The 23,179-nt window shown below is 43.7% G+C and overlaps 1 protein-coding gene across 1 annotated transcript in view; it reads right to left on the bottom strand.

Moving 5' to 3' along the window:
* Positions 1 to 5,353: 5,353 nt before the first annotated feature.
* LOC120980018 (mucin-5AC-like) overlaps positions 5,354 to 23,179 on the bottom strand; it is a 139,262-nt gene continuing 121,436 nt past the window's right edge. Inside the window, exons 19-21 of the mRNA XM_040408883.1 lie at positions 19,962 to 20,090; positions 19,707 to 19,851; positions 5,354 to 5,495 (exon numbers count right to left, since the gene is read on the bottom strand). Coding sequence (XP_040264817.1) covers positions 5,354 to 5,495; positions 19,707 to 19,851; positions 19,962 to 20,090 — 416 coding nt within the window. The remainder of the gene's footprint in view (positions 5,496 to 19,706; positions 19,852 to 19,961; positions 20,091 to 23,179) is intronic.

Here is a 23,179-nt window from a genome sequence, read left to right as displayed (position 1 = left end):
TGGCTTACTGGTGTCCTAGGTTTGAATCTGACCAGGGCCCACATCTGCATAGAGTTTGTATGTTCTTCCCATCTTTCCTCCCACTTAAAATTTTTTCAAAATTGGCTTCTTATAAAACTGACCCTAGTGTGTTTAGAGGTTGAGTGCCTATATGGCAGTTGCTGACTTTCCAGGCAGTTGTCCTAGCCACATAACTGACATTGTCACATTTACAAAATCGGTGCCCAATCAATCAGTGTCCAAGTCAGCTTGGTGCATTAGAACTTGTGAGGATACTTTAGGGGGATCATTATAACAACTGTAGGCACTGTAGAAGGCATTATTACTAATTAGGGCACATTAAGTGGGTCTTCATGAACACCTCCTGAGAGCACAATAGGGGCCTTATTAATACTGGGGGCACTACAGAGGCCTTATTACTACTGTGGACATTATGGGGGCTTTATCACAACTGGGAACCCTATGAGGTGCTTTATTACTACTGGGGCACTATGGGGAAATTATTTCCACAGTGGGCACTATGGGGGTGTTATTAGTACTGAGGGCACAATTGGGGCATTGTTGTCATTGGGCAAACTATGGAGGGCACTACTTCTACTAGTTGAACTGGAGGTACTCTCAGGGAGCATTATGACAATTGGGTGCACTGTAGGGAGTACTGTTACTAATGAGTGCACTTTGGGAGAGAGTGAGACTTTTGGGAGCACTATTACTGTGGGGGACTATCTATCTGGCGCTATCATTTCTGCAGTTTGTTATTTGGATGCATTTTGGGAGCACAGTATTGAGGGTTGCAGCATGATGTGTAGTGTCATGATATTGATGACCTATCCTCAAGATGGGTCATTAACATCAGATCATTGGTGGTCAAACACAAAGCTACCCCACTGACCCACCTGTTTGAATAGGCTGCAGGGATCACAATGTTTATTTGCAAACCGTCTATATTGTAGCCGGGTAGCAGTGTAATTACAGATGTTCATCTCCATCAAGTGCATGGGAGAGGAAGCTGTAATCACACTGTACTACCATTACAAAGTATACAGTGTACAGGTAGATGATCCAACGCTCACATGAGCCTCTTCAACAGCTGATCAGCAGGGGTGCTAGATGTCAGACTTGGATTAACAACTTGAAACTGTATTAACAACTTTCTATGGAAGAAGATATAACATAAGAGCATGAAAGATTATCCAAATTCATATCAAATGGGGAATAATATAGAGCATCAAACATTTTCATTCTGGAGCTGCACCAAGTTACCCAGACATAAGAGTTCAATAAACGTCAACAGTTTGTTTTAAATATTTTGCATATACGGTATATTGCTCTACACAACATCAGGTTTGAAAAAATGGTAGCAGGCTCTTGCAGTCAGCAACATCATTTGAGGAGCAGAATGTTTTTCATTTTTATTTGTTTTTTTTTAGTTGGCAGTAGATTTTTACTTCATGGACATCAATAAGGCCAGCCCAAAAAAATAGGTACCAGCAGAAACTTTTGTCGTATTGGCTTCCTGGATCTTGGGAGTCAAAGTCAATGTACATTACTGTATAATAACACCACTTTACAACAGATATTATACTCTTAAATGGGTTGTCTCACTTCAGCAAATGGCATGTATATTGTACATGTATACATGTGATTGTGATTGAAAAATTATTCCTTTGCTGGCTTGAATCATATTTTCATTGCATTATACACTATTTTCCAGGGGTTACGACCACCCTACAATCTGTCAGCGGTGGCCGTGTTTGCACACTATAGGAAAAAATGCTGGCCTCTCGGGTAGCTAGAACCATGGGATTGGCATAGGCATGCATGCACGACAGCTGCAGTGGTGCTTGTAACCTTTGTAAATGAACGGTGTATAATGTGATGGAAAAATGAATCAAACCAGCAAAGGAGGCAATATTGACAATCACAATACATTGGTAAGTGCCTTGTATAACTTTGTCAGCGTGATAAATGCCATTTGATGAAGTGAGACTCCTTTAATGTTAGGTATCCTCTGCAGGAGTAATGTACCTCCCACACATTGGGGCATGCCACTTCTATGGCGTCTATCGTGGAAAGGGGCTCTGCACTGAACTGCTCCCTCTTCTTGATGTGACACTGTTATTGTAACAACAAGCTCACTGCAGACTGATATATACAGTCCAGTGTTCTCTCATTTCTTTTCAGGTTCCTCTCTTAGTGGTGGCGGCATGCAGCCAGAATTACACCATTCATCAAATAAAATTAAAAACCCTGCTATACAAACATATTATGAAATGAATTAGCAAATCATTTTTGGATCTTGAAACAAAATGGTGGACGTTAAATTTAAGGCATAGTATGTTTTGTGGAGAGCAAGGCCCGCTGTGAGTTTGGCCATGGGGTGCTTTCTGTGCTTTGTACACCCTTGGTCTGAGTGTTAGTCTGATGAGTAGTTGAGAAAGACAGATGTGCTGTAAACACAATGCTTCTTGACTTATATAAAGGCAGCAGAAATGAAAATCACATACCTGGTAGGAATATTGAACCATTAATTTTGCACTGGCAAATTGTTGTTGCAGCTGTAGTTTCACAGTGACGTACATCATCACAGCATATATACCGTATCTCATAGTCATAGCATTGTTTTGAAGCTTGTTCATCATTGTAACATATTAATCCCTGCACTAAAGTACATGTTATGTTCTGCACTTCATTTTGTTCTTTTGACATGTTTTTTACTTGACACATAATTTTATCTGGCAAAGAACAGACTTCTATTCCAGATGCCACTGCTATTCCAATGTTTTCAACTTCTTCTCCAGATTCTCCAGTTGTAGGCTTATGCACATCTATCCATCTTGTCGCGTAACACCTTGGTGTACATGTAACTGGGTACATTGTACGTTTACCAGTTGACCCAGAGCTAAACATTGGGAATGTGGCCGTTGGAGTTGTTCCTTTTGGAGTTGTAGTTGTTGTAGTTAATGATGCTGTGGGTGTTGTGGTTGTGGCTTTTGTAGTTGATGGGGCTGTGGTTGTTGGGGTTGTGGCTGTTGGGGTGCTTGGGGTTTTGGTTGTTGGGGAAGAGGGGGTTGTGGTTGTAGTTGATGGGACTGTGGTTGTTGTAGTTGATGAGGCTGTGGTTGATGGGACTGTGGTTGTTGGGGTTTTGGCTGTTGTAGTTGATGGGGTTTTGGCTGTTGGGGTTCTTGTGGTTGCTGTAGTTGATGGAGCTGTGGTTGCTGGGGTGGTGGTTGTAGTTGATGAGGCTGTGGTTGATGGAGCTGTTATTGTTGAGGTTGTGGCTGATGTAGTTGATGCGGCTGTGGTTGTTGGAGTTCTTGGGTATGTGGTTCTTGCAGATGATGGGGTTGTGGTTGTTAGGGTTGTGGTTGATGGGGCTGTAGTTATTGTAGTTGATGAGGCTGTAGTTGATGGCACTGTGGTTGTTGAGGTTGTGGCTGTTGTAGTTGTTGGGGTTGTGGCTGTTGGGGTGATTAGTGTTGTGGTTGTTGGAGAAGAGGGGGTTGTGGTTGTAGTTGATGGGGCTATGGTTGTTGTAGTTGATGAGGCTGTGGTTGAAGGAACTGTGGTTGTTGGGGTTTTAGCTGTTGTAGTTGATGGGGTTTTGGCTGTTGGGGTTCTTGTGGTTTTTGTAGTTGATGGGGCTGTGGTTGTAGTTGATGAGGCTGTGGTTGATGGAGCTGTTATTGTTGAGGTTGTGGCTGATGTAGTTGATGGGGCTGTGGTTGTTGGAGTTCTTGGGTATGTGGTTCTTGCAGATGATGGGGTTGTGGTTGTTAGGGTTGTGGTTGATGGGGCTGTAGTTATTGTAGTTGATGAGGCTGTAGTTGATGGCACTGTGGTTGTTGAGGTTGTGGATGTTGTAGTTGATGGGGTTGTGGTTGTTGGGGTTCTTGTGGTTGTTGTAGTTGATGGGGCTGTGGTTGCTGGGGTGGTGATTGTTGTAGTTGATGCGGCTGTGGTTGATCGAGCTGTTATTGTTGGGGTAGTGGCTGATGTAGTTGATGGAGCTGAGGTTATCGAAGTTCTTGGGGTTGTGGCTGATGTAGTTGATGGGGCTGTGGTTTTTGGAGTTCTTGGGTATGTGGTTCTTGCAGATGATGGGGTTGTGGTTGTTAGGGTTGTGGTTGATGGGGCTGTAGTTATTGTAGTTGATGAGGCTGTAGTTGATAGCACTGTGGTTGTTGAGGTTGTGGATGCTGTAGTTGATGGGGTTGTGGTTGTTGGGTTTCTTGTGGTTGTAGTTGATGGGGCTGTGGTTGCTGGGGTGGTGATTGTTGTAGTTGATGTGGCTGTGGTTGATCGAGCTGTTATTGTTGGGGTAGTGGCTGATGTAGTTGATGTACCTGAGGTTGTCGGAGTTCTTGGGGTTGTGGTTGTTGCAGTTGAAGGGGTTGTGATTGTTAGAGTTGTGGTTGTTGAAGTTGTGGCTGTTGGAGTTCTTTTGGTTGTTGTGGTTGATGGTGCTGTGGTTGTTGGAGTGGTGGCTGTTGGGGTTTTAGGGATTGTGGTTGTTGCAGTTGATGTGGTTGTGGTTAATAGAGTTGTGGTTGTTGAAGGTGTGGATGTTGTAGTTGATGGGGCTGTGGCTGTTGGAGTTCTTTTGGTTGTTGTGGTTGATGGTGCTGTGGTTGTTGGAGTGGTGGCTGTTATAGTTGTTGAGGCTGTGGTAGTTGGGGTTGTGGTTGCTGGGGTTGTAGTTGATAGAGTTGTGGTTGTTTTGGTTGTGGCTGTTGGGGTTCTAGGGATTGATGTTGTTGCGGTTGATGGTGCTGTGGTTGTTGGAGTTGTGGCTGTTATAGTTGTTGAGGCTGTGGTTGATGAGGCTGTGGTTGTCGGGGTTGTGGTTGCTGGGGTTGTAGTTGATAGAGCTGTGGTTATTGGGGTTGTGGCTGTTATGGTTCTAGGGATTGAGGTTGTTGCGGTTAATGGGGCTGTGGTTGTTGTGGCTGTTGTTGATGGTGTTGTGGTTGTGGAGATTGTGGTTGTTGGGGTTGTAGTTGATAAGGTTGTGGTTGTAATTGTTGGAGATGTGGTTGTGGTTGTGGTTGTTGGGATTGTTGTTTTTATATATGTAGTTCCACAGTAATTCTTGCAGCAATAGTACCTAATCTCATAATCATAGCATGTAAGAAAATTATTAATTTGATGCCTATTCTCGCATATCAAACCTTTATCTAGGGAACATACAATTTTTTGTGTTTTAGCATTGTTATCTGTAGGTCTGCATTCAATACGTTTGGGATTTTCACATATTTCAATATCAGAATTTCTTATTTTATCAAGGTTTTCGATGTCTCCTCCATAGTTTCCCAAAGTAACAATGTTTAAGTTAAAATATTCTGTCCATTCACAAACATCTTGACAGATTGTGGTTGGTGAAGTAGCCTGTGTTGTAGCTGTCATTGTGCTTGTTGCTGTAGGGGTACTTGTAAGTATGGTTTCTGCTGTAGAAGGTATGATAGAAAGGGTAAACTTGGTGGTAGTCGATACTGAGAAATAAACAAAAAGAAAATTATTTATTTGTATTAACTAATAATCCATTACATGTATCATGCTTGCACAGATGTACAAATAAAATTTTTCCCTAAGTTCCTTTTTTTCAGGATTTAAAGAAGTTTTCCCCGTAATTAAGATTAATTTTCTATAACTTTTAGATGATCACTGATAAATTGTTGGAATTCCCTTTATTGGTACCCCAGCACTGTTATGAGGGTCTAGAGTCCCGTTCCTCCTAGAGTCCCATGATGATGAGGAGGTTTGTGTGCAGCTGTGATAAAGCAAATTTAAGAGTGTTATGGGAACAGCTACTTAAATGGTAAATATAAAAAGCTGCAACATAGCTGAATGTTGTCACGAACCAGCGGGTGTGAATCCATTGTGCCACGTGTCCTACCTCCTTTAAGGGCGTTGTCTAAGTGAACCTCTCTATTCTTCACAGTAGGGTATAGACTTTCCCTAGGGGAACACAGGTAGCTACCTCTTGAGAAGGATAGGCACACGAGCCAGCTGGTCCAGGTGGACCAGGAGGTACCATGGAAAGGTACCAGAAGTACAGGCGTAGTCAGGCAGGCAAATTCGTTACCAGGAGGAACAGTACAGGATCGGCAACAGGAGAGTCAAGGCTAGCAGGCAGGGATCAGATGGGTAGCAGAATCCAATAACACAAATACGAGTCAGGAACACAGGAACACAAGTGGTTATCAGGAGTCTTAGCACAAGGACCTTGATGCTGAGGCATCTGGGAAGGGGACTGAGCCACTTATATATGCACAGGAGGGCTAGGATAGGTCAGCGACGTCACATAACCTAAGCCACAAACCCCAGGAAGTGACGTGCACCAGCCCTTAAGGAAGTACAGGAACAAACAGCAAGCATGCTGTGGGCAGGGATGAGAACAAACTGTGCAGCGGATCCAGAACAACAGCACCCACACAGACAGAGCCCAGGGACTGCAGCTGTGAAATGGGAAGCACCGGCCGCAGATCACCGTTGAACACGACGCCTGGAACCGCGGCGGTAAGCTGGGGGACATCGGCGCACATAAGCCGCTGTTAAAAATTTTCTGTTTCACAATACTTTGAGACATGATAATTTGTTCATCAAGTTTTCACATGGAAATACAAGTATACCTATCAGAGGGCAATGCCTTACCCCAAACTGAACTCTTTTCAAACACATTCACATACCAAAAATATGCATATAATAGAAGACAAATGCAAGGGTGTGAGATGGAGAAACAGTCACCATTGTCTGAATACTGTGTATATGAATACTGATTCATTAGCATTGTCATTCTGTTCTTTAACCACTAAATGTCGCTGTTTCTTAACAAAGCTAACATAGTGCAAGTGTTTGAATATTCATAGGAGGTGGGGTTGGTGAGTCTGGAGAAGAACCAGGAAGCTGCCTCTGCCTCCATCTTGAGAGGAACAGAGAAGGACTGTGTGGTACAGAATCTGGTCGCATCCAGGCGTCAGGGAGTCCTGGAGTGATCAGAGCTGCAGTTGAAGGAGGCTGATCCTAGTCCAAGTCCGAGGGTCTATCCAGAGGAAGAGGATCGTTGTTAGGAGCTTTGGAACAAAACGCTGTCTTCTCTGCAGGGCTGCATATGTGCTGAAGTAACTTTCTACTCTCCATGTTAACAACATCATCGGATGAAAAAGATACCCGGGTCGGTAAGACAGCTCGTGCACGCACCTCGATATAGGATTGGTGCCTAAATACTAGAGACTGAGATCAAACCTGCCGGTAGTTATTTAGTTAGTGTTGCTGAGTGGCAGGCTACCAAGAATTGCTGCTTGTTTATCACAAGGACTTGTCAGTTAAAGTTTTGGTTCGCTCCGGAGATCAGAGAGGACTTCACCATAATCTCCAGTTACCCCAGCGTGTTTATCAGGAGTGATATATATTAGGCACGTGCAACATTTCAGTTTGGGGAAAGGGAGAGGGATATGCCTGTATAGTCTGGTAAGATTGTAAGCTGCTGTGTCGCACTGCGGGCTAGCCTGTATCTCACACACACACACGGTTGTTCCTGTTCTTCAAGGTAATAACAGGTATGGCAAGGCAGGGTTAGCTCTGCTCTCAGTAGGTAAATAGCGCAAGTGTTTTCCGGCTACCATTGGAGGGCAATTGCTGTGCGACACAGGGGTCTCAGCCTCTTGGCTGAGTGTATGTAATCTGATTTTATGTTCACTGCATTTGGGAGTGTGTTTGATATTCCCTTATAATAAAGAGCCTGTTTTACAAAAGCTGGTGTCAGTGTCGCTTTCATCGTTCGTGACTTCGCTGTATCCTGGGGAGCCCACCCCGGCACACGGCTTACAAGGGTATATTTACATCTGCGTTGGGGGCTTTATTTGGGGGCACCACAGCAGATTCCACCAAAAAGAGTGGACAAAAAAGCCCAGTGTGCTGGAATTTCTTCCCCTAAAAAATCTGACTCCCAAACAGAAACCAAAAAGACCACATTATAGTCAATGGGGGTCTTTTTGGCTCCAATCTGTTCAGTTACAGGTATGTGCTGTTGTTTTTGTTGATTTGGAGTCCACCTGTGTGTAATTTATTCTCAGTATAACTACAGCTATTCTGTGAAGCCTCAGAAATTTGTTAGTGAACATTAGTGACCAAACAGTATCGTGAAAACCAAGGAACACACCTAACAGGTCAATGATAAAGCTGTGAAGAAGTGTAAAGCAGGGTTAAGTTATAACAAAAATATCCCAAGCTCTGAACATTTCAAGAATCACTGTTCAATCCATCATCTGAAAATGGAAGGAGTATGGCGCAACTGCAAACATACCAAGACATGGTCATCCACCTATAAATGACAGGCAAGGAGAGCACTAATCGGAGAAGCAGCTAAGAAACCCATGATCACACAGGAGGAGCTGCAAAATCCATAGCTCAGGTGGAAGAATTAGTCCACAGGACAACTATTAGTCGTGTACTCCACAAATCTGGCCTTTATGGAAGAGTGGCAAAAAGAAGAGTGGCATTTTTTAAAGCAAACCATAAGAAGTCCAGTTTGTAGTTTGTCACAAGCCATGTAGGGGACAAAGTAAACATGTGGAATAAGGTGCTCTGGTCAGATGAGACCAAAGTTGAACATTTTGGCTTAAATGCAAAACGCTTTGTGAGGCGGAAAACTAACACTGCACATCCTCAGTCCCCACTATGAAACATAGTGGTAGCAGCATCCTGCTGTGGGGATGCTTTTCTTCAGTAGAAACAGGAAAGTTGGTCAGATTTGATGTGAAGATGGATGAAGTTAAATACAGGGCAAACCTGGAGAAAAACATGGTAGAGGCAGCAGGGGCAGATGATCAATTTCCAGCAGACCCTAAACATATAACCAGAGCTACAATGGAAAGGTTTAGATCAAAGCATATTTATGTGTTAGATTGGCCCAGTCAAAGTCCAGACCTAAATCCCATTAACCCCAGTCACAGACGCTCTCCAGCCAATCTGACTAAGCTTGAGCTATTTTGCAAAGAACAATAGACAAAAATGTCAGCCTCTAGATGTGTAAACCTGGTAGAGACATACCCCAAAAGACTTGCAGCTGTAAATGCAGTGAAAGGTGGCCCTACAAAGTATTCATTCAGGGGGCTGAAAACAAATGCATGCCACACTTTCCAGATTTGTATTTATTAGAAACTTTGAAAGCCATGTACAATTTTTTTTCACTTCACACATACTTGCTACATACTTTGTGTTGGTTAATCACATTAAATATTAATAAAATACATTAACATTGTGGGTGTAACGTGGAAAAAATTTAGAAATGTTCAAGGGGTTTGAATACTTTTTCAAGGTACTGTATATACTCATTGTTATATTTATTAAAATCATATTATCAACGTTCATTTGAACTGTCCATGCACAGTTGTCACTTTTATTTGAATTTGCAGTTAAGAGTAAAAAAGAGTCTTTAAAGAGTATCCAAACCTGAAGTCTTGCTCTTATCAGCAAAGCAGGCCCCCATAAATTGTGCCAGCATACCACCTTTTTACATAATTTTATATTGGAATAATATCTCACCTGTTGAATAGGTGACTTCTGTAGTGGTGGGGCAGGTGTGGACATCTCTGTAGATGGTTCCATTTTCTTTGCATATACCAGTGACACAGCCTTCTGTATCACTAACCGTCTGATATACAACTTCATTGTATTTGTACACATGTCCTTCATAGGTACATGTACATTCTGCAGTAAAATACAAGACATCAGAACAGAAGGAAACAGGAACATATAGCATTGGACACTCCACATCTCCGAACAGAATTTTTTTTGTAATTTATTCATTAAATGGTATTGTGCCAAAGACTGCACAATAATACGCTTTCTAAGCATTGCATTGTGGACTCCGCTTCTAAATAGCAGCACATACCACTTCCAGTGCGGACTGCTCATGTCTATGCACTTGCAGACAGAAGGGGAGATTTATCAAAACTGGTGTAAAGGAAAACTTGATTAACTTTTACTTTTCATAGCTCCTATGGATAATAAAAATGTGTTCCAGTTTTGATAAATCTCCCCCAGAGTGTCCTGGCCATATTCTAGGCTTCTATAGCCAGTAGGGGAGCCAGTGTGGTAGAATGAAATTTGCTTCTGCTACGCAATGCTTTAGAAAGATGATTATTGAGCACACTCCTGCACTATAATCATGTTTTTTTTTTACATAACTACAAGTAAACTTTAAAGGGGATAGGCCTTCAATATCTGTTTGGCGGAAATCCAATCAGCTGGGAAGTCATCTAGGGAAGTACACAGCTCTGTCCATTGTGTAGTGGATGGAACTGGTTACTGCAGCACTGCTCCCATTAAAATGAAGGGGACTAGCGCTGCAGTTACAAGCTCTGTCCATTGCACAATGGATGGGGCTGTGTAGTTTCTGTACCCTAAAACAATTGATTGGCAGGATGGTGAGAGGGGGGTTGAATGTAGGTTGATCGGGAATTAATAACCTATCCTGATGATAGGCCATCAATAGTAAAAGAGTAAACAATCCCTTTAAGTTTTAGGGGGCAGTTACTTTTTCACATAGCTAATAAACTGTACCATAGGTTTCTGTTGTATAATATTTGATCTTGCCTAAAGGGAATGTATCATCAGAAAAGGGCATATTGTTAAACCCCTCCCCGACCTTCACCGTAATAGTACAGTGAAATTCGGGTCATTAAAGATGGCACCCACACTGGGCTAATGGATGCAATCGGCAGCAATGCCGATCGCAGGTATTTTACACCTCAGATGCCATTTTCAAATGTGACCAAGGCATCTGAAAGCGCTTCGCATCTGGAACTGGAACAGCTCCTCCACAGGGCAATCAGGAGAGATGTTCATTACCTGTGAGTGGCCTGGGCTATCTGAGTCTCCGATGATTTTCATGGGAATATTCCAATGTAGACCTGCAGGTGGCAGTACTACATTGGAATATACAGAATGTTCTTTTTATCAATGGATTTATTCCCATTAATATACAGAAGTGGCAATCTAAGAATTGCAAGATGTTAGGCTCTTCGGGGCCTAAAAGAAAGGTTTTTAAATTTAAAATAAATAATTAAAAAAAATACATAAACACTGAAGAAAATAAATAAAGAAATAAACATCATGGGCATCGCCACATGTGAAAATGCACACAGTATACAAATATAAAAATATTTATCCCATACAGTGAACAGCTTAACAGAAGAAAAAACATAAAAATTGCCTATTCACCATTTTTTCTCATTTTGCGTCTCAAAAAAATTGAAGAAAAAGTGACCAAAAAATTTCACATACCCCTAAATGGTATCAATAAAATTTGCAGATTGTTGTGCAAAAAAAATGAGCTCTCAAACAGCTCCATAGACATAACGATAAAAAAGTTATGGGGGTCAAAATATGGTGATGAGAAACAAAGTTTTTATGTTTTTTAAGTATTAAAACACAAAAAAAACTATATAAATGGGGTATCGCTGTAATCGTAATGACCTAGAGAATGAGGTTTTATTGCAAAGCAAACGCCATGGAATGTTCCCATAATGTGCCAATATAAAATACCCCTTCTCAGTGCCCCGTAGATGCCCCCATAGTGCTCCCCCCACCATAATGTGTCCCAGTATAAAATGCCCCTATAGAGAGCCCCCCATATAAAATACCCCTTCTTTTTAGCCTCAGTAGATGCCCCTATAGTGCCACCCAATAATCTGCCAGTAATAAGTGCCCCAATAGATGCCCCCAATCATGTGCCAGTAAGATGTGCCCCATAGATGTCCCCCAATCATGTGCCAGTAAGATGTGCCCCCATAGATGCCCCCCAATCATGTGCCAGTAATAAGAGCCCCCCACCATCATGTGCCAGCAGCCAGAGCCCCCTCATATCATGTGCCAGTAGCCCCCCTTATTATGTGCCCGTAGTCCCCCTTATGTGCCAGTAGCCGCCATCATGGGCCAGTAGCCCCCTTATGTGCCAGTAGCCGCCCCTTATCATGTGCCAGTAGCCCCCTTATGTGCCAGTATCCCCCTTATCATGTGCCAATAGCCCCCCCATGTGCCAGCAGCCAAAGCCCCCCATATCATGTGCCAGTAGCCCCCCTTATTATGTGCCCGTAGTCCCCCTTATGTGCCAGTAGCCGCCCTCATGGGCCAGTAGCCCCCTTATGTGCCAGTAGCCCCCATATCATGTGCCAATAGCCCCCTTATGTGCCAGTAGCCCCCTTAACATGTGCCAATAGCCCCCCCATGTGCTAGTAGCCCCCCTTATGTGCCAGTAGTCATCCTTATGTGCCAGTAGCCCCCCCTTATCATGTTCCAGTAGCCCCCCATCATGTGCCAGTAGCCATCCTTATGTGCCAGTAGCCACCCTTATGTGCCAGTAGCCCCCCCTTATCATGTAACAGTAGCCATCACTTATCATGTGCAGTAGCCCCCCCTTATCATGTTCCAGTAGCCCCCTATCATGTGCCAGTAGCCCCCCATCATGTTCCAGTAGCCCTCTTATGTGCCAGTAGCCGCCCCTTATCATGTGCCAGTAGCCGCCCCTTATCATGTGCCAATAGCCCCCCCATGTGCCAGCAGCCCCCCTTATGTGCCAGTAGCCCCCCTTATCATGTGCCAGTAGCCCCCCTTATCATGTGCCAGTAGCCCCCCCTTGTCATGTTCCAGTAGCCCCCCCTTATCATGTTCCAGTAGCCCCCCCATAATGATCCAGTATTGTACCTATATAAAACAAAAAAACACTTATACTTACCTCCAGCGATGCGATGCCGGCCTCTTCCGGCCTGTGTCCCTCGCTATACGACTCAGGCGGCGCGTTGACGTCATCGTGCCGCCTGCACCGGCCTCTGATAGGCTGCCGGCCTAGTGCTAGCAGCCTATCAGAGGAACAGGAGGGGACACACCTCTCCCTCCTCTGCCGTAGCATAGACATCTGTATCGCCATCCTGAGGACGGCGATACAGATTACTATGGAGATGAGCGCTTCCACAATGGAAGCGCTTATCTCCTGCTGTGCCCTGCCGCCGGCCGCCCCCACTCGTCACCAGGGCCGCGGCCTTGCGGCACTCAGGCCTGCTGGCCTAACGGGAAATTTCCCGTTATTCCGGCAGGCCAGTCCGGCTCTGCATCTATTATCCAGAGCAATATTTTGCTTTAGCATCAATGAATCAATTTATAGACAGCAGCAATTGAAGCTTGTTTTCTGAAATAAAAATTGTAAGCACTACTACTACTACTTGGGAACTACAAAAATATTTAAAAAGTCTTAGGCCCCTTTCACTCGGACGAGAATTCCGCACGGGTGCAAAGCGTGAGGTGAACGCATTACACCAGCACTAAATCTGGACCCATTCACTCCAATGGGGCTGTGTACATGAGCGGTGATTTTCACGCATCACTTGTGTGTTGCATGAAAATCGCAGCAAGCTCTATATTGTGCGTTTTTCACGCAACACAGGCCCCATAGAAGTGAATGGGGCTGCGTGAAAATCGCAAGCATCCGCAAGCAAGTGCATGATTTCTAGGAGACGATCGGGATGGGGACCCGATCTTTATTATTTTCCCTTATAACATGGTTATAAGGGAAAATAATATCATTCTTAATACAGAATGCTAAGTAAATTAGGGATGATGGGGTTAAAAAATAAATAAATAAACTAAACTCACCTCATCCCCTTGTTCGTGCAGCCCGGCTTGTCTTCTTTCTTCTTCTTTGAGGACCTGGGAGGAAAAGGACCTTTGGTGACGTCACTGCGCTCATAACATGGTCCATAACCATGGTGATGGACCATGTGATGGACCATGTGACGGACCATGTGATGAGCGCAGTGACATCACCAAAGGTCCTTTTCCTCCCAGGTCCTCAAAGAAGAAGAAATAAGACAAGCCGGGCTGCGCGAACAAGTGAATGAGGTGAGTTTAATTTTTATTTTTTTTACCCCTCCATCCCTAATTTACTTCTGTATTAAGAATGCTATTATTTTCCCTTATAACCATGTTATAAGGGAAAATAATAAAATCTACACAACACCTAACCCAAACCAGAACTTCTGTGAAGAAGTCTGGGTTCGGGTCTGGGTACCAAACATGCGATTTTTCTCACGAGCGTGCAAAATGCATTAAAACACTTTGCACTCACGCAGAAAAATCGTGCATTTTCCCGCAACGCACCCGCATCCTATCCGGCCCTCACACACAACGCCCATGTGAAAGAGGCCTTAGCAGGGGCGTTGCTAGGGTCTGAAGACATCCAGGGCACGAGCCCATATAAAGCCATGCCCATCCTATCAAGTCACGCCCTCATCGCCACGGGGGGGGGGGGCCCTTCACAGTATTTATTAACCCCTTTCAGCAGTCCCCCCTTCAGTGAATGGGGGACTGCTGAATGGGGTAATAACTACAGTGAAGGTGAAGGGCCTAGCCGTCTGGGCAACCCCACAGATCATCCATAACAGTGCCATCCACAGATCCCCCTCCCATAACAGTGGCATCCAAAGATCCCCCTCCCATAACAGTGCCATCCACAGATCCCCCTCCATAACAGTGCCATCCACCACAGATCCCCCTCCCCATAACAGTGCCATCCACCACAGAACCCCCTCCCCCTAACAGTGCCATCCACAGATCCCCCTCCCCGCCGCTCACAGGAGTGTACAACTGTACATTAACATTTTAAACTGTAATCCATCCGTATCCCGCAAGTGCAACTTTAACTTTATAAATCAGATTCAGCGCTCATCTCTAGTCTTACTCAGTCTCAGGCTCAGCTAGTCAGCTCCAGTAACAGGCAGTGCGGGCGGTGCTCAGTCACTGACGTCACGCGCCTGCGCCGCCTAGTGGGAGGAGCAGGCGCCTGACGTCAGTGAGCAAGTGCCGCCCTCACTGCCTGCTGTTACCGGAGCTGCAGTAAAATCTAGTGAGAGATGAGCGGGCGGCTGCGGCTGATTTCAAGTTAATAGTTAAGTCTGCAGGGCAGGCGCCAGGCGGATTAGGATTACAGTTTTTTAGAGTTAAAGCGGCGGGCCGGTGTAGCGCAGAAGAGACTGAGCACCGGCCAGCATAACATTCGGGGCACTGGTCAAAACATCCGGGGCTCAAGCCCCGAATGTTTTGACCTAACGACGCCCCTGGGCCTTAGGCTGCTTTCACATCTGCATTTTTTCTGGATCCAGCATGGATCAGCAAAAACACTTCCGTCTAGATAATACAACCATCAGAATCCGTTGTGAACAGATCCGGTTGTATTTAAAATTCCCATGACGGATCCAGCATTAAAACTTTTGTAAGTCAATGGGTGCCGGATCCGTTTTCTTTTGTGTCCAAGAAAATCATCCCATGCCCGACAGAAAACACTGCTTGCACTGGTTTTCTGTCTGGTATGGGAACGCAACCAAATGGAACGGAATCCATTCTGGTGCATTGTGTTCCGTGCAGTTCAGTTTTGTCCCCGTTGACAATGAACGGGGACAAAAAAGAAGCGTTTTTTTTACGGTTTTGAGATCCTCAATGCTGGAAAAACCAAATGTGAAAGTAGCCTTTTTTGTGCGACTTCTTATCGCAGAAAATTTGTGCAACATTTTTGATAATGATAGTCAATGGTGTCGCACTGCAACATGCTGCGACTGCAACACAACATTCGCAAAAAATACATCCAAGTTAGATTTTTGTGAAACTATCGCTGCAGTGCATCACCATTGACTATCATTATCAAAAATGTTGCACAACATGAATGTCACGCAACACGTCACAATGTAGTTGTACCCTTTTTTGAACGACACAAGTCGCCGTGTAGCGCTAGCCTTATTTACCAGCCCCAAACAGATTTTTGTTAACTTCATATTCTATAAACTTACCATTAACATCATAAACGCAAAATATGCCATTCATTGTGCAGTTACTGTGAAGAAAGAATAAAAGACAGTTTAACTTCTACCAAATAAATGGGAGGGGCCAAGTTTAAGAATTTTGGGGTAGTTGGGGGAAGGGGGTAATAGTTTTGGTCAGCTCCTGCTACCCTTAGTATATCATGTGCTGACCATTGCAACAAACAGCAATGGCCCATGTGATCACCTCATTAAATGTACTTATCCAAGTACATGGGTCTACTGTCCGTGCTCTGTAGTGTGCTTTCATACTTGCTGTGCTAGATTATTGTTTTTTTTTTAGGTTTTCTTTTTCTTTTTAACTCTTCATGATCATTACATTATCCCCACACAACTCAACAGAACAAACCTTATACACACATAGCTCGTCACACAGCAGTGCAGTACACACATTTTACAGAAACACAGCTATGCTGCATACATACACATAACCTGCTACATGCCCACAGCTCTGCAGTATGCACATTATTCACACATAGCAATGCAGTACATACATTAGACACACAATATCTATGAAGTATGCATACTATAGACAAACACAGCCCTGCTGCATACGTACCCACAAATCAGCTACATACATACACAGCTCTGCATTATGCACATTATACACACAGCAATGCAGTACAGACATTAGACACACATACAGTTGCAAGAAAAAGTATGTGAACCCTTTGGAATGATATGGATTTCTGCACAGATTGGTCATAAAATGTGATCTGATCTTCATCTAAGTCACAACAGTAGACAATCACAGTCTGCTTAAACTAATAACACACAAAGAATTAAATGTTACCATGTTTTTATTGAACACACCATATAAACATTCACAGTGCAGGTGTAAAAAGTATGCGAACCCTTGGATTTAATAACTGGTTGAACCTCCTTTGGCACCAATAACTTCAACCAAACGTTTCCTGTAGTTGCGGATCAGACGTGCACAACGGTCAGGAGTAATTCTTGACCATTCCTCTTTACAGAACTGTTTCAGTTCAGCAATTATCTTGTGAATCGCTTTCTTGAGGTCATGCCACAGCATCTCAATCTGGTTGAGGTCAGGACTCTGACTGGGCCACTCCAGAAGGCGTATTTTCTTCTGTTTAAGCCGTTCTGTTGTTGATTTACTTCTATGCTTTGGGTCGCTGTCCTGTTGCAACACCCATCTTCTGTTGCGCTTCAGCTGGTGGACAGATCGCCTTAAGTTCTCCTGCAAAATGTCTTGATAAACTTGGGAATTCATTTTTCCTTCGATGATAGCAATCCGTCCAGGCCCTGACACAGCAAAGCAGCCCCAAACCATGGTCCCCCCACCACCATACTTCACAGTTGGGATGAGGTTTTAATGTTGGTGTGCTGTGCCTCTTTATCTCCACACATAGTGTTGTGTGTTTCTTCCAAGCAACTCAACTTTGGTTTCATCTGTCCACAGAATATTTTGCCAGTACTGCTGTGGAACATCCAGGTGCTCTTGTGCAAACTGTAAACGCGCAGCAATGTTTTTTTTGGACAGCAGTGGCTTCCTCTGTGGTATCCTCCCATGAAATCCATTCTTGTTTAGTGTTTTACATATCATAGATTCGCTAACAGGGATGTTAGCATATGCCAGAGACTTTTGTAAGTCTTTAGCTGACACTCTAGGATTCTTCTTCACCTCATTGAGCAATCTGCGCTGTGCTCTTGCAGTCATCTTTACAGGACGGCCACTCCTAGGGAGAGTAGCAGCAGTGCTGAACTTTCTCCATTCATAGACAATATGTCTTACCGTGGACTGATGAACAGCAAGGCTTTTGGAGATACTTTTATAACCCTTTCCAGCTTTATGCAAGTCAACCATTCTTAATCGTAGGTCTTCTGAGAGCTCTTTTGTGCGAGGCATCATTCACATCAGGCAATGCTTCTTGTGAAAAACAAACCCAGAACTTGTGTGTGTTTTTTATTGGGCAGGGCAGCTGTAACCAACACCTCCAATCTCATCTCATTGATTGGACTCGAGTTGGCTGACGCCTCACTCAAATTAGCTCTTGGAGATGTCATTAGTCTAGGGGTTCACATACCTTTTCCACCTGCACTGTGAATGTTTACATGGTGTGTTCAATAAAAACATGGTAACATTTAATTCTTTGTGTGTTATTAGTTTAAGCAGACTGTGATTGTCTATTGTTGTGACTTAGATGAAGATCAGATCACATTTTATGACCAATTTGTGCAGAAATCTATATCATTCCAAAGGGTTCACATACTTTTTATTGCAACTGTAGATCTGCAATTATGCATATTATAGATAAACACAGCCCTGCTGCATATGTACCCACAAATCTGCTACATGAACACACAGCTCTGCAGTATGCACATTATAGATAAACAAAGCCCTGCTGCATACATACATACATACATACACACACACAACCTACTAAATACCCACAGCTATGCAGTATGCACATTATAGATAAACACAGCCCTGCTGCATGCATACATACTTACATGCACACACAACCTACTAGATACCCATAGCTCTGCAGTATGCACATTATAGATAAACACAGCCCTGCTGCATACATACATACATACATACACACACAACCTACTAAATACCCACAGCTCTGCAGTATGCATATTACACACACAGCAATGCAGTATAGACATTAGACACACATACTGTAGTTATGTAGTATGCATATTATAGATAAACACAGCCCTGCTGCATATGTACCCACAAATCTGCTACATAAACACACAGTTCTGCAGTATGCATATAATACAATCACATAACACAAACACACCTTTAATAAAAAAAATTAAAAAAAATTAAAATAAAAAGGAGACTCCATTCTAGCCTCAACCTTAATAAAAACTCACATTTCTCCTCTTCCTGGCTTGGCCCCTCCCACAGATGACATCATCAGTAAGCTGCCCTTCCTTTGAATTTCTTATCTCTTTTCAGTGTACCTTAGGACCTTCTTCTTTCTATGCTGAATGGATCTTGTGTCAAGCAGAGAGAGAAAGAGAAGCAGATGCATATCTCTCTCACTGATCCAACAGAGCACTGTATGAGCGGACTGTCGGATCATTAAGGAAGCAGTCAGGGAGGTTTGATACTGCTCGATCCAATTGACTGCTGAGTATAAGATGCAGGTACTTATTAGCAAGATTTTTTTCTTGCTCAAAATGCGTCTTATAGTCCAAAAAATATGGTATGTCATCAATATCTGATGAGCTAGGTCGGCCAATCAGCTGTTTGAGGAAGCCGCTGTGCTGTGCACACCACACAGCTTGCACAGCAATGTGCATTGGATAGTGGTTGTGCTTGTTATTGTAGCTCAGTCCCATTTACCTGAATATGACTGGGCTGCACCTCGTCCATGTGACCGATGAACATGATGTCACTGACCTCACCAGAGTACCATGGCCTCCTCTATTCTTACCAAGCACAGCACCATCCATTGGATAGCATCTGTGCTTGGTATTGCATCTAAGTTCAATTCACTTGAATTGGACTGAGCTGCACCTAGGCCATGTGACCAAGGATCGTCACCTCACTGGCGTAACCAAAGAGGTGCAGCCTCTTCAAACTGCTGATCAGCAGGGGTGCTGGGAGTCTGACCCCCACCAATCTGATATTGATAACCTGTCCTGAGGATAGGCTATCAATATTTAAAAAAAAAACATTCTTTGAGGAAGACAAATTGCAATACCACAAACAACCTGTATATAGATTTGGTGCTGTTTTACTGGAAAGTCACACATTTTAGAACAAATACTGTATGAAGTGCTCCAAAATGATGAATCATGTGATCTATAAAGAGCAGTTTTTAAATCTTTAAAAGGAAATAAAAATACCAAACATAGCAGTTTTTCCATCTTGGCACCATTGCCCCCAGCTTGTAATGTTTCCTGTCCTCATCGTAGCAACCACATGTTGAAACACACTTCATTTCATCTTCATCAAAATAAGGATTTTCAGTAGGACACGTGGGATAACATCCTGTTAAAAGTAAAATAATCAAAGACATTTTTTTTTTTTTACTCTATCCTTGAAGAAGTATGACAAGTATTAAAAATTCTAATTCATCAATAGAGCCCCAGTGTATTTACCTTCCAGGCCTCTTATGTCATAATTGCATATTCCGCTTGGGTTCCTGCAGGTCTTCATGCAGGCACCACCACAAGGTTTATAGTGCCACTCACAACCATTCTCTTCATTATAGTAGTCACAGAAAAGAGCTGTCAACATTGGAGGTTAAGACAAAAACATTAAAAAAAATATCGGAATGATATAAAATGATAGTGAATTATTCATGTTATAGAAACCCAATTAGAGATGGCTGACTCAAGTTATCACATGTGTGGGTCACATTTAGAGAATTAATGGACAAGTGAATATTTGGCAATTTGCTAATCAACTATATAGTGAATCTATATATTCTACAGTAGAATCAATTAAACAGGTTGGAGGTACATACACATCAAATCAGAGATTCAAAATGTAAAACTTACTACAGTACTTACAATCTTACCAGCTAAAATACATATCCCTCAAAACAGAAGACAATAAAGTTTTAGCTTTTAGAGCTGAAGTATTGCTAAGGCTACTTTCACACTCGCGTTTGGTGTGGACCCATCATGGATCTGCACGGACGGATCCGTTCAGATAATACAACCGTCTGCATCCGTTCAGAACGGATCCGTTTGTATTATCTTTAACATAGAAAAGACGGATCCGTCTTGAACACCATTGAAAGTCAATAGAGGACGGATCCGTTTTCCATTGGGCCAGATTGTGTCATAGAAAACGGATCCGTCCCCATTGACTTACATTGTGTGTCAGAACGGATCAGTTTGGCTCAGTTTCGTCAGACGGACAGCAAAACGCTGCAAGCAGCGTTTTGGTGTCCGCCTCCAAAGCGGAATGGAGACGGAACGAAGGCAAACTGTGGCAAACTGATGCATTCTGAGCGGATCCTTTTCCATTCAGAATACATTAGGGCAAAACTGATCCGTTTTGGACCGCTTGTGAGAGGCCTGAACGGATCTCATAAAGTAGCTTAAGATATTTAAATGCTACAAACACTTTGGGGGCATTTTTCATGATTGCAATTTACTCAATTTAGGCTAAAATATTTTTTTTCAATTGGTCTTAATTTTAAAGATTCAGCAGTTTTTGTCATAAAGAGTTAACTGTTTGCCTAGCTATGAGTAGCTTACTTTTCATTGTAAAGCCATTATTTTCCTACTATGTACATTGCTTATCTTTTATTTACTTATAAACACTTATTTATGCCACATTCTTTTCAGTAAGATAATAATTGAGTTATGATGAGTGGTTATGAGGTCAGGAGTTCAGAGATAATGAACCGTCAGCTGAGCTGCCTGAGGTAAAACAGTATAAACCAAGAGCCTGGTACTAGAGAATCTCAAGGCTGTACAGAGAAATGGGGTGCAAATTTGATAAATTGAAAAAAAAAATGATGTTTAGATGAGTTGAGCGAACACCTGGATGTTCGGGTTCGAGAAGTTCGGCCGAACTTCCCGTAAATGTTCGGGTTCGGAATCCGAACCCGAACCGAACTTCGTCCCGAACCCGAACCCCATTGAAGTCAATGGGGAGCCGAACTTTTGGGCACTAAAAAGGCTGTAAAACAGCCCAGGAAAGAGCTAGAGGGCTGCAAAAGGCAGCAACATGTAGGTAAATCCCCTGCAAACAAATGTGGATAGGGAAATGAATTAAAATTAAAATTAAAAAAATAAAAATGAACCAATATCAATTGGACAGAGGTCCCATAGCAGAGAATCTGGCTTCACGTCAGCAGAGAATCAGTCTCTTCATGCCATAGCAAAGAATCTGGTTTCATGTCAGCAGAGAATCAGTCTCTTCATGCCATAGCAGAGAATCTGGCTTCACGTCAGCAGAGAATCAGTCTCTTCATGCCATAGCAAAGAATCTGGTTTCATGTCAGCAGAGAATCAGTCTCTTCATGCCATAGCAGAGAATCTGGCTTCATGTCAGCGCAGAATCAGTCTTCATGTCATAGCAGAGAATCAGGCTTCACGACACCCACCAATGGAACAGGCCACTGTCACACATTTAGGCCCAGGCACCCAGACAGAGGAGAGCGGTCCCGTAACAGAGAATCTGGCCTTATGTCAGCGCAGAATCTGTATTCATGTCATAGCAGAGAATCAGGCTTCACGTCACCCACCACTGGAACAGGCCACTGTCACACATTTAGGCCCAGGCACCCAGGCAGAGGAGAGAGGTCCCGTAACAGAGAATCTGGCCTTAAGTCAGCGCAGAATCTGTCTTCATGTCATAGCAGAGAATCAGGCATCATGTCACCCACCACTGGAACAGGCCACTGTCACACATTTAGGCCCAGGCAGAGGAGAGAGGTCCCATAACAGAGAATCTGGCCTTATGTCAGCGCAGAATCTGTCTTCATGTCATAGCAGAGAATCAGGCATCACGTCACCCACCACTGGAACAGGCCACTGTCACACATTTAGGCCCCGGCACCCAGACAGAGGAGAGAGGTCCTGTAACAGAGAATCTGGCCTTATGTCAGCACAGAATCTGTCTTCATGTCATAGCAGAGAATCAGGCTTCACGTCACCCACCACTGGAACAGGCCACTGTCACACATTTAGGCACAGGCACCCAGGCAGAGGAGAGAGGTCCCGTAACAGAGAATCTGGCCTTATGTCAGCACAGAATCAGTCTTCATGTCATAGCAGAGAATCAGGCTTCACGTCACCCACCACTGGAACAGGCCACTGTCACACATTTAAGCCCAGGCAGAGGAGAGAGGTCCCGTAACAGAGAATCTGGCCTTATGTCAGCACAGAATCTGTCTTCATGTCATAGCAGAGAATCAGGCTTCACGTCACCCACCACTGGAACAGGCCACTGTCACACATTTAGGCCAAGGCACCCAGGCAGAGGAGAGAGGTCCCGTAACAGAGAATCTGGCCTTATGTCAGCGCAGAATCTGTCTTCATGTCATAGCAGAGAATCAGGCATCACGTCACCCACCACTGGAACAGGCCACTGTCACACATTTAGGCCCAGGCAGAGGAGAGAGGTCCCGTAACAGAGAATCTGGCCTTATGTCAGCGCAGAATCTGTCTTCATGTCATAGCAGAGAATCAGGCATCACGTCACCCACCACTGGAACAGGCCACTGTCACACATTTAGGCCCAGGCAGAGGAGAGAGGTCCCGTAACAGAGAATCTGGCCTTATGTCAGCGCAGAATCTGTCTTTATGTCATAGCAGAGAATCAGGCATCACGTCACCCACCACTGGAACAGGCCACT

This window comes from Bufo bufo, chromosome 10, assembly GCF_905171765.1.
Source record: "Bufo bufo chromosome 10, aBufBuf1.1, whole genome shotgun sequence".
Classification (NCBI taxonomy): Eukaryota; Metazoa; Chordata; class Amphibia; order Anura; family Bufonidae; genus Bufo; species Bufo bufo.
Note: the sequence above shows the minus strand (reverse complement) of the source record. Positions and strands in the feature narration are given on the sequence as shown.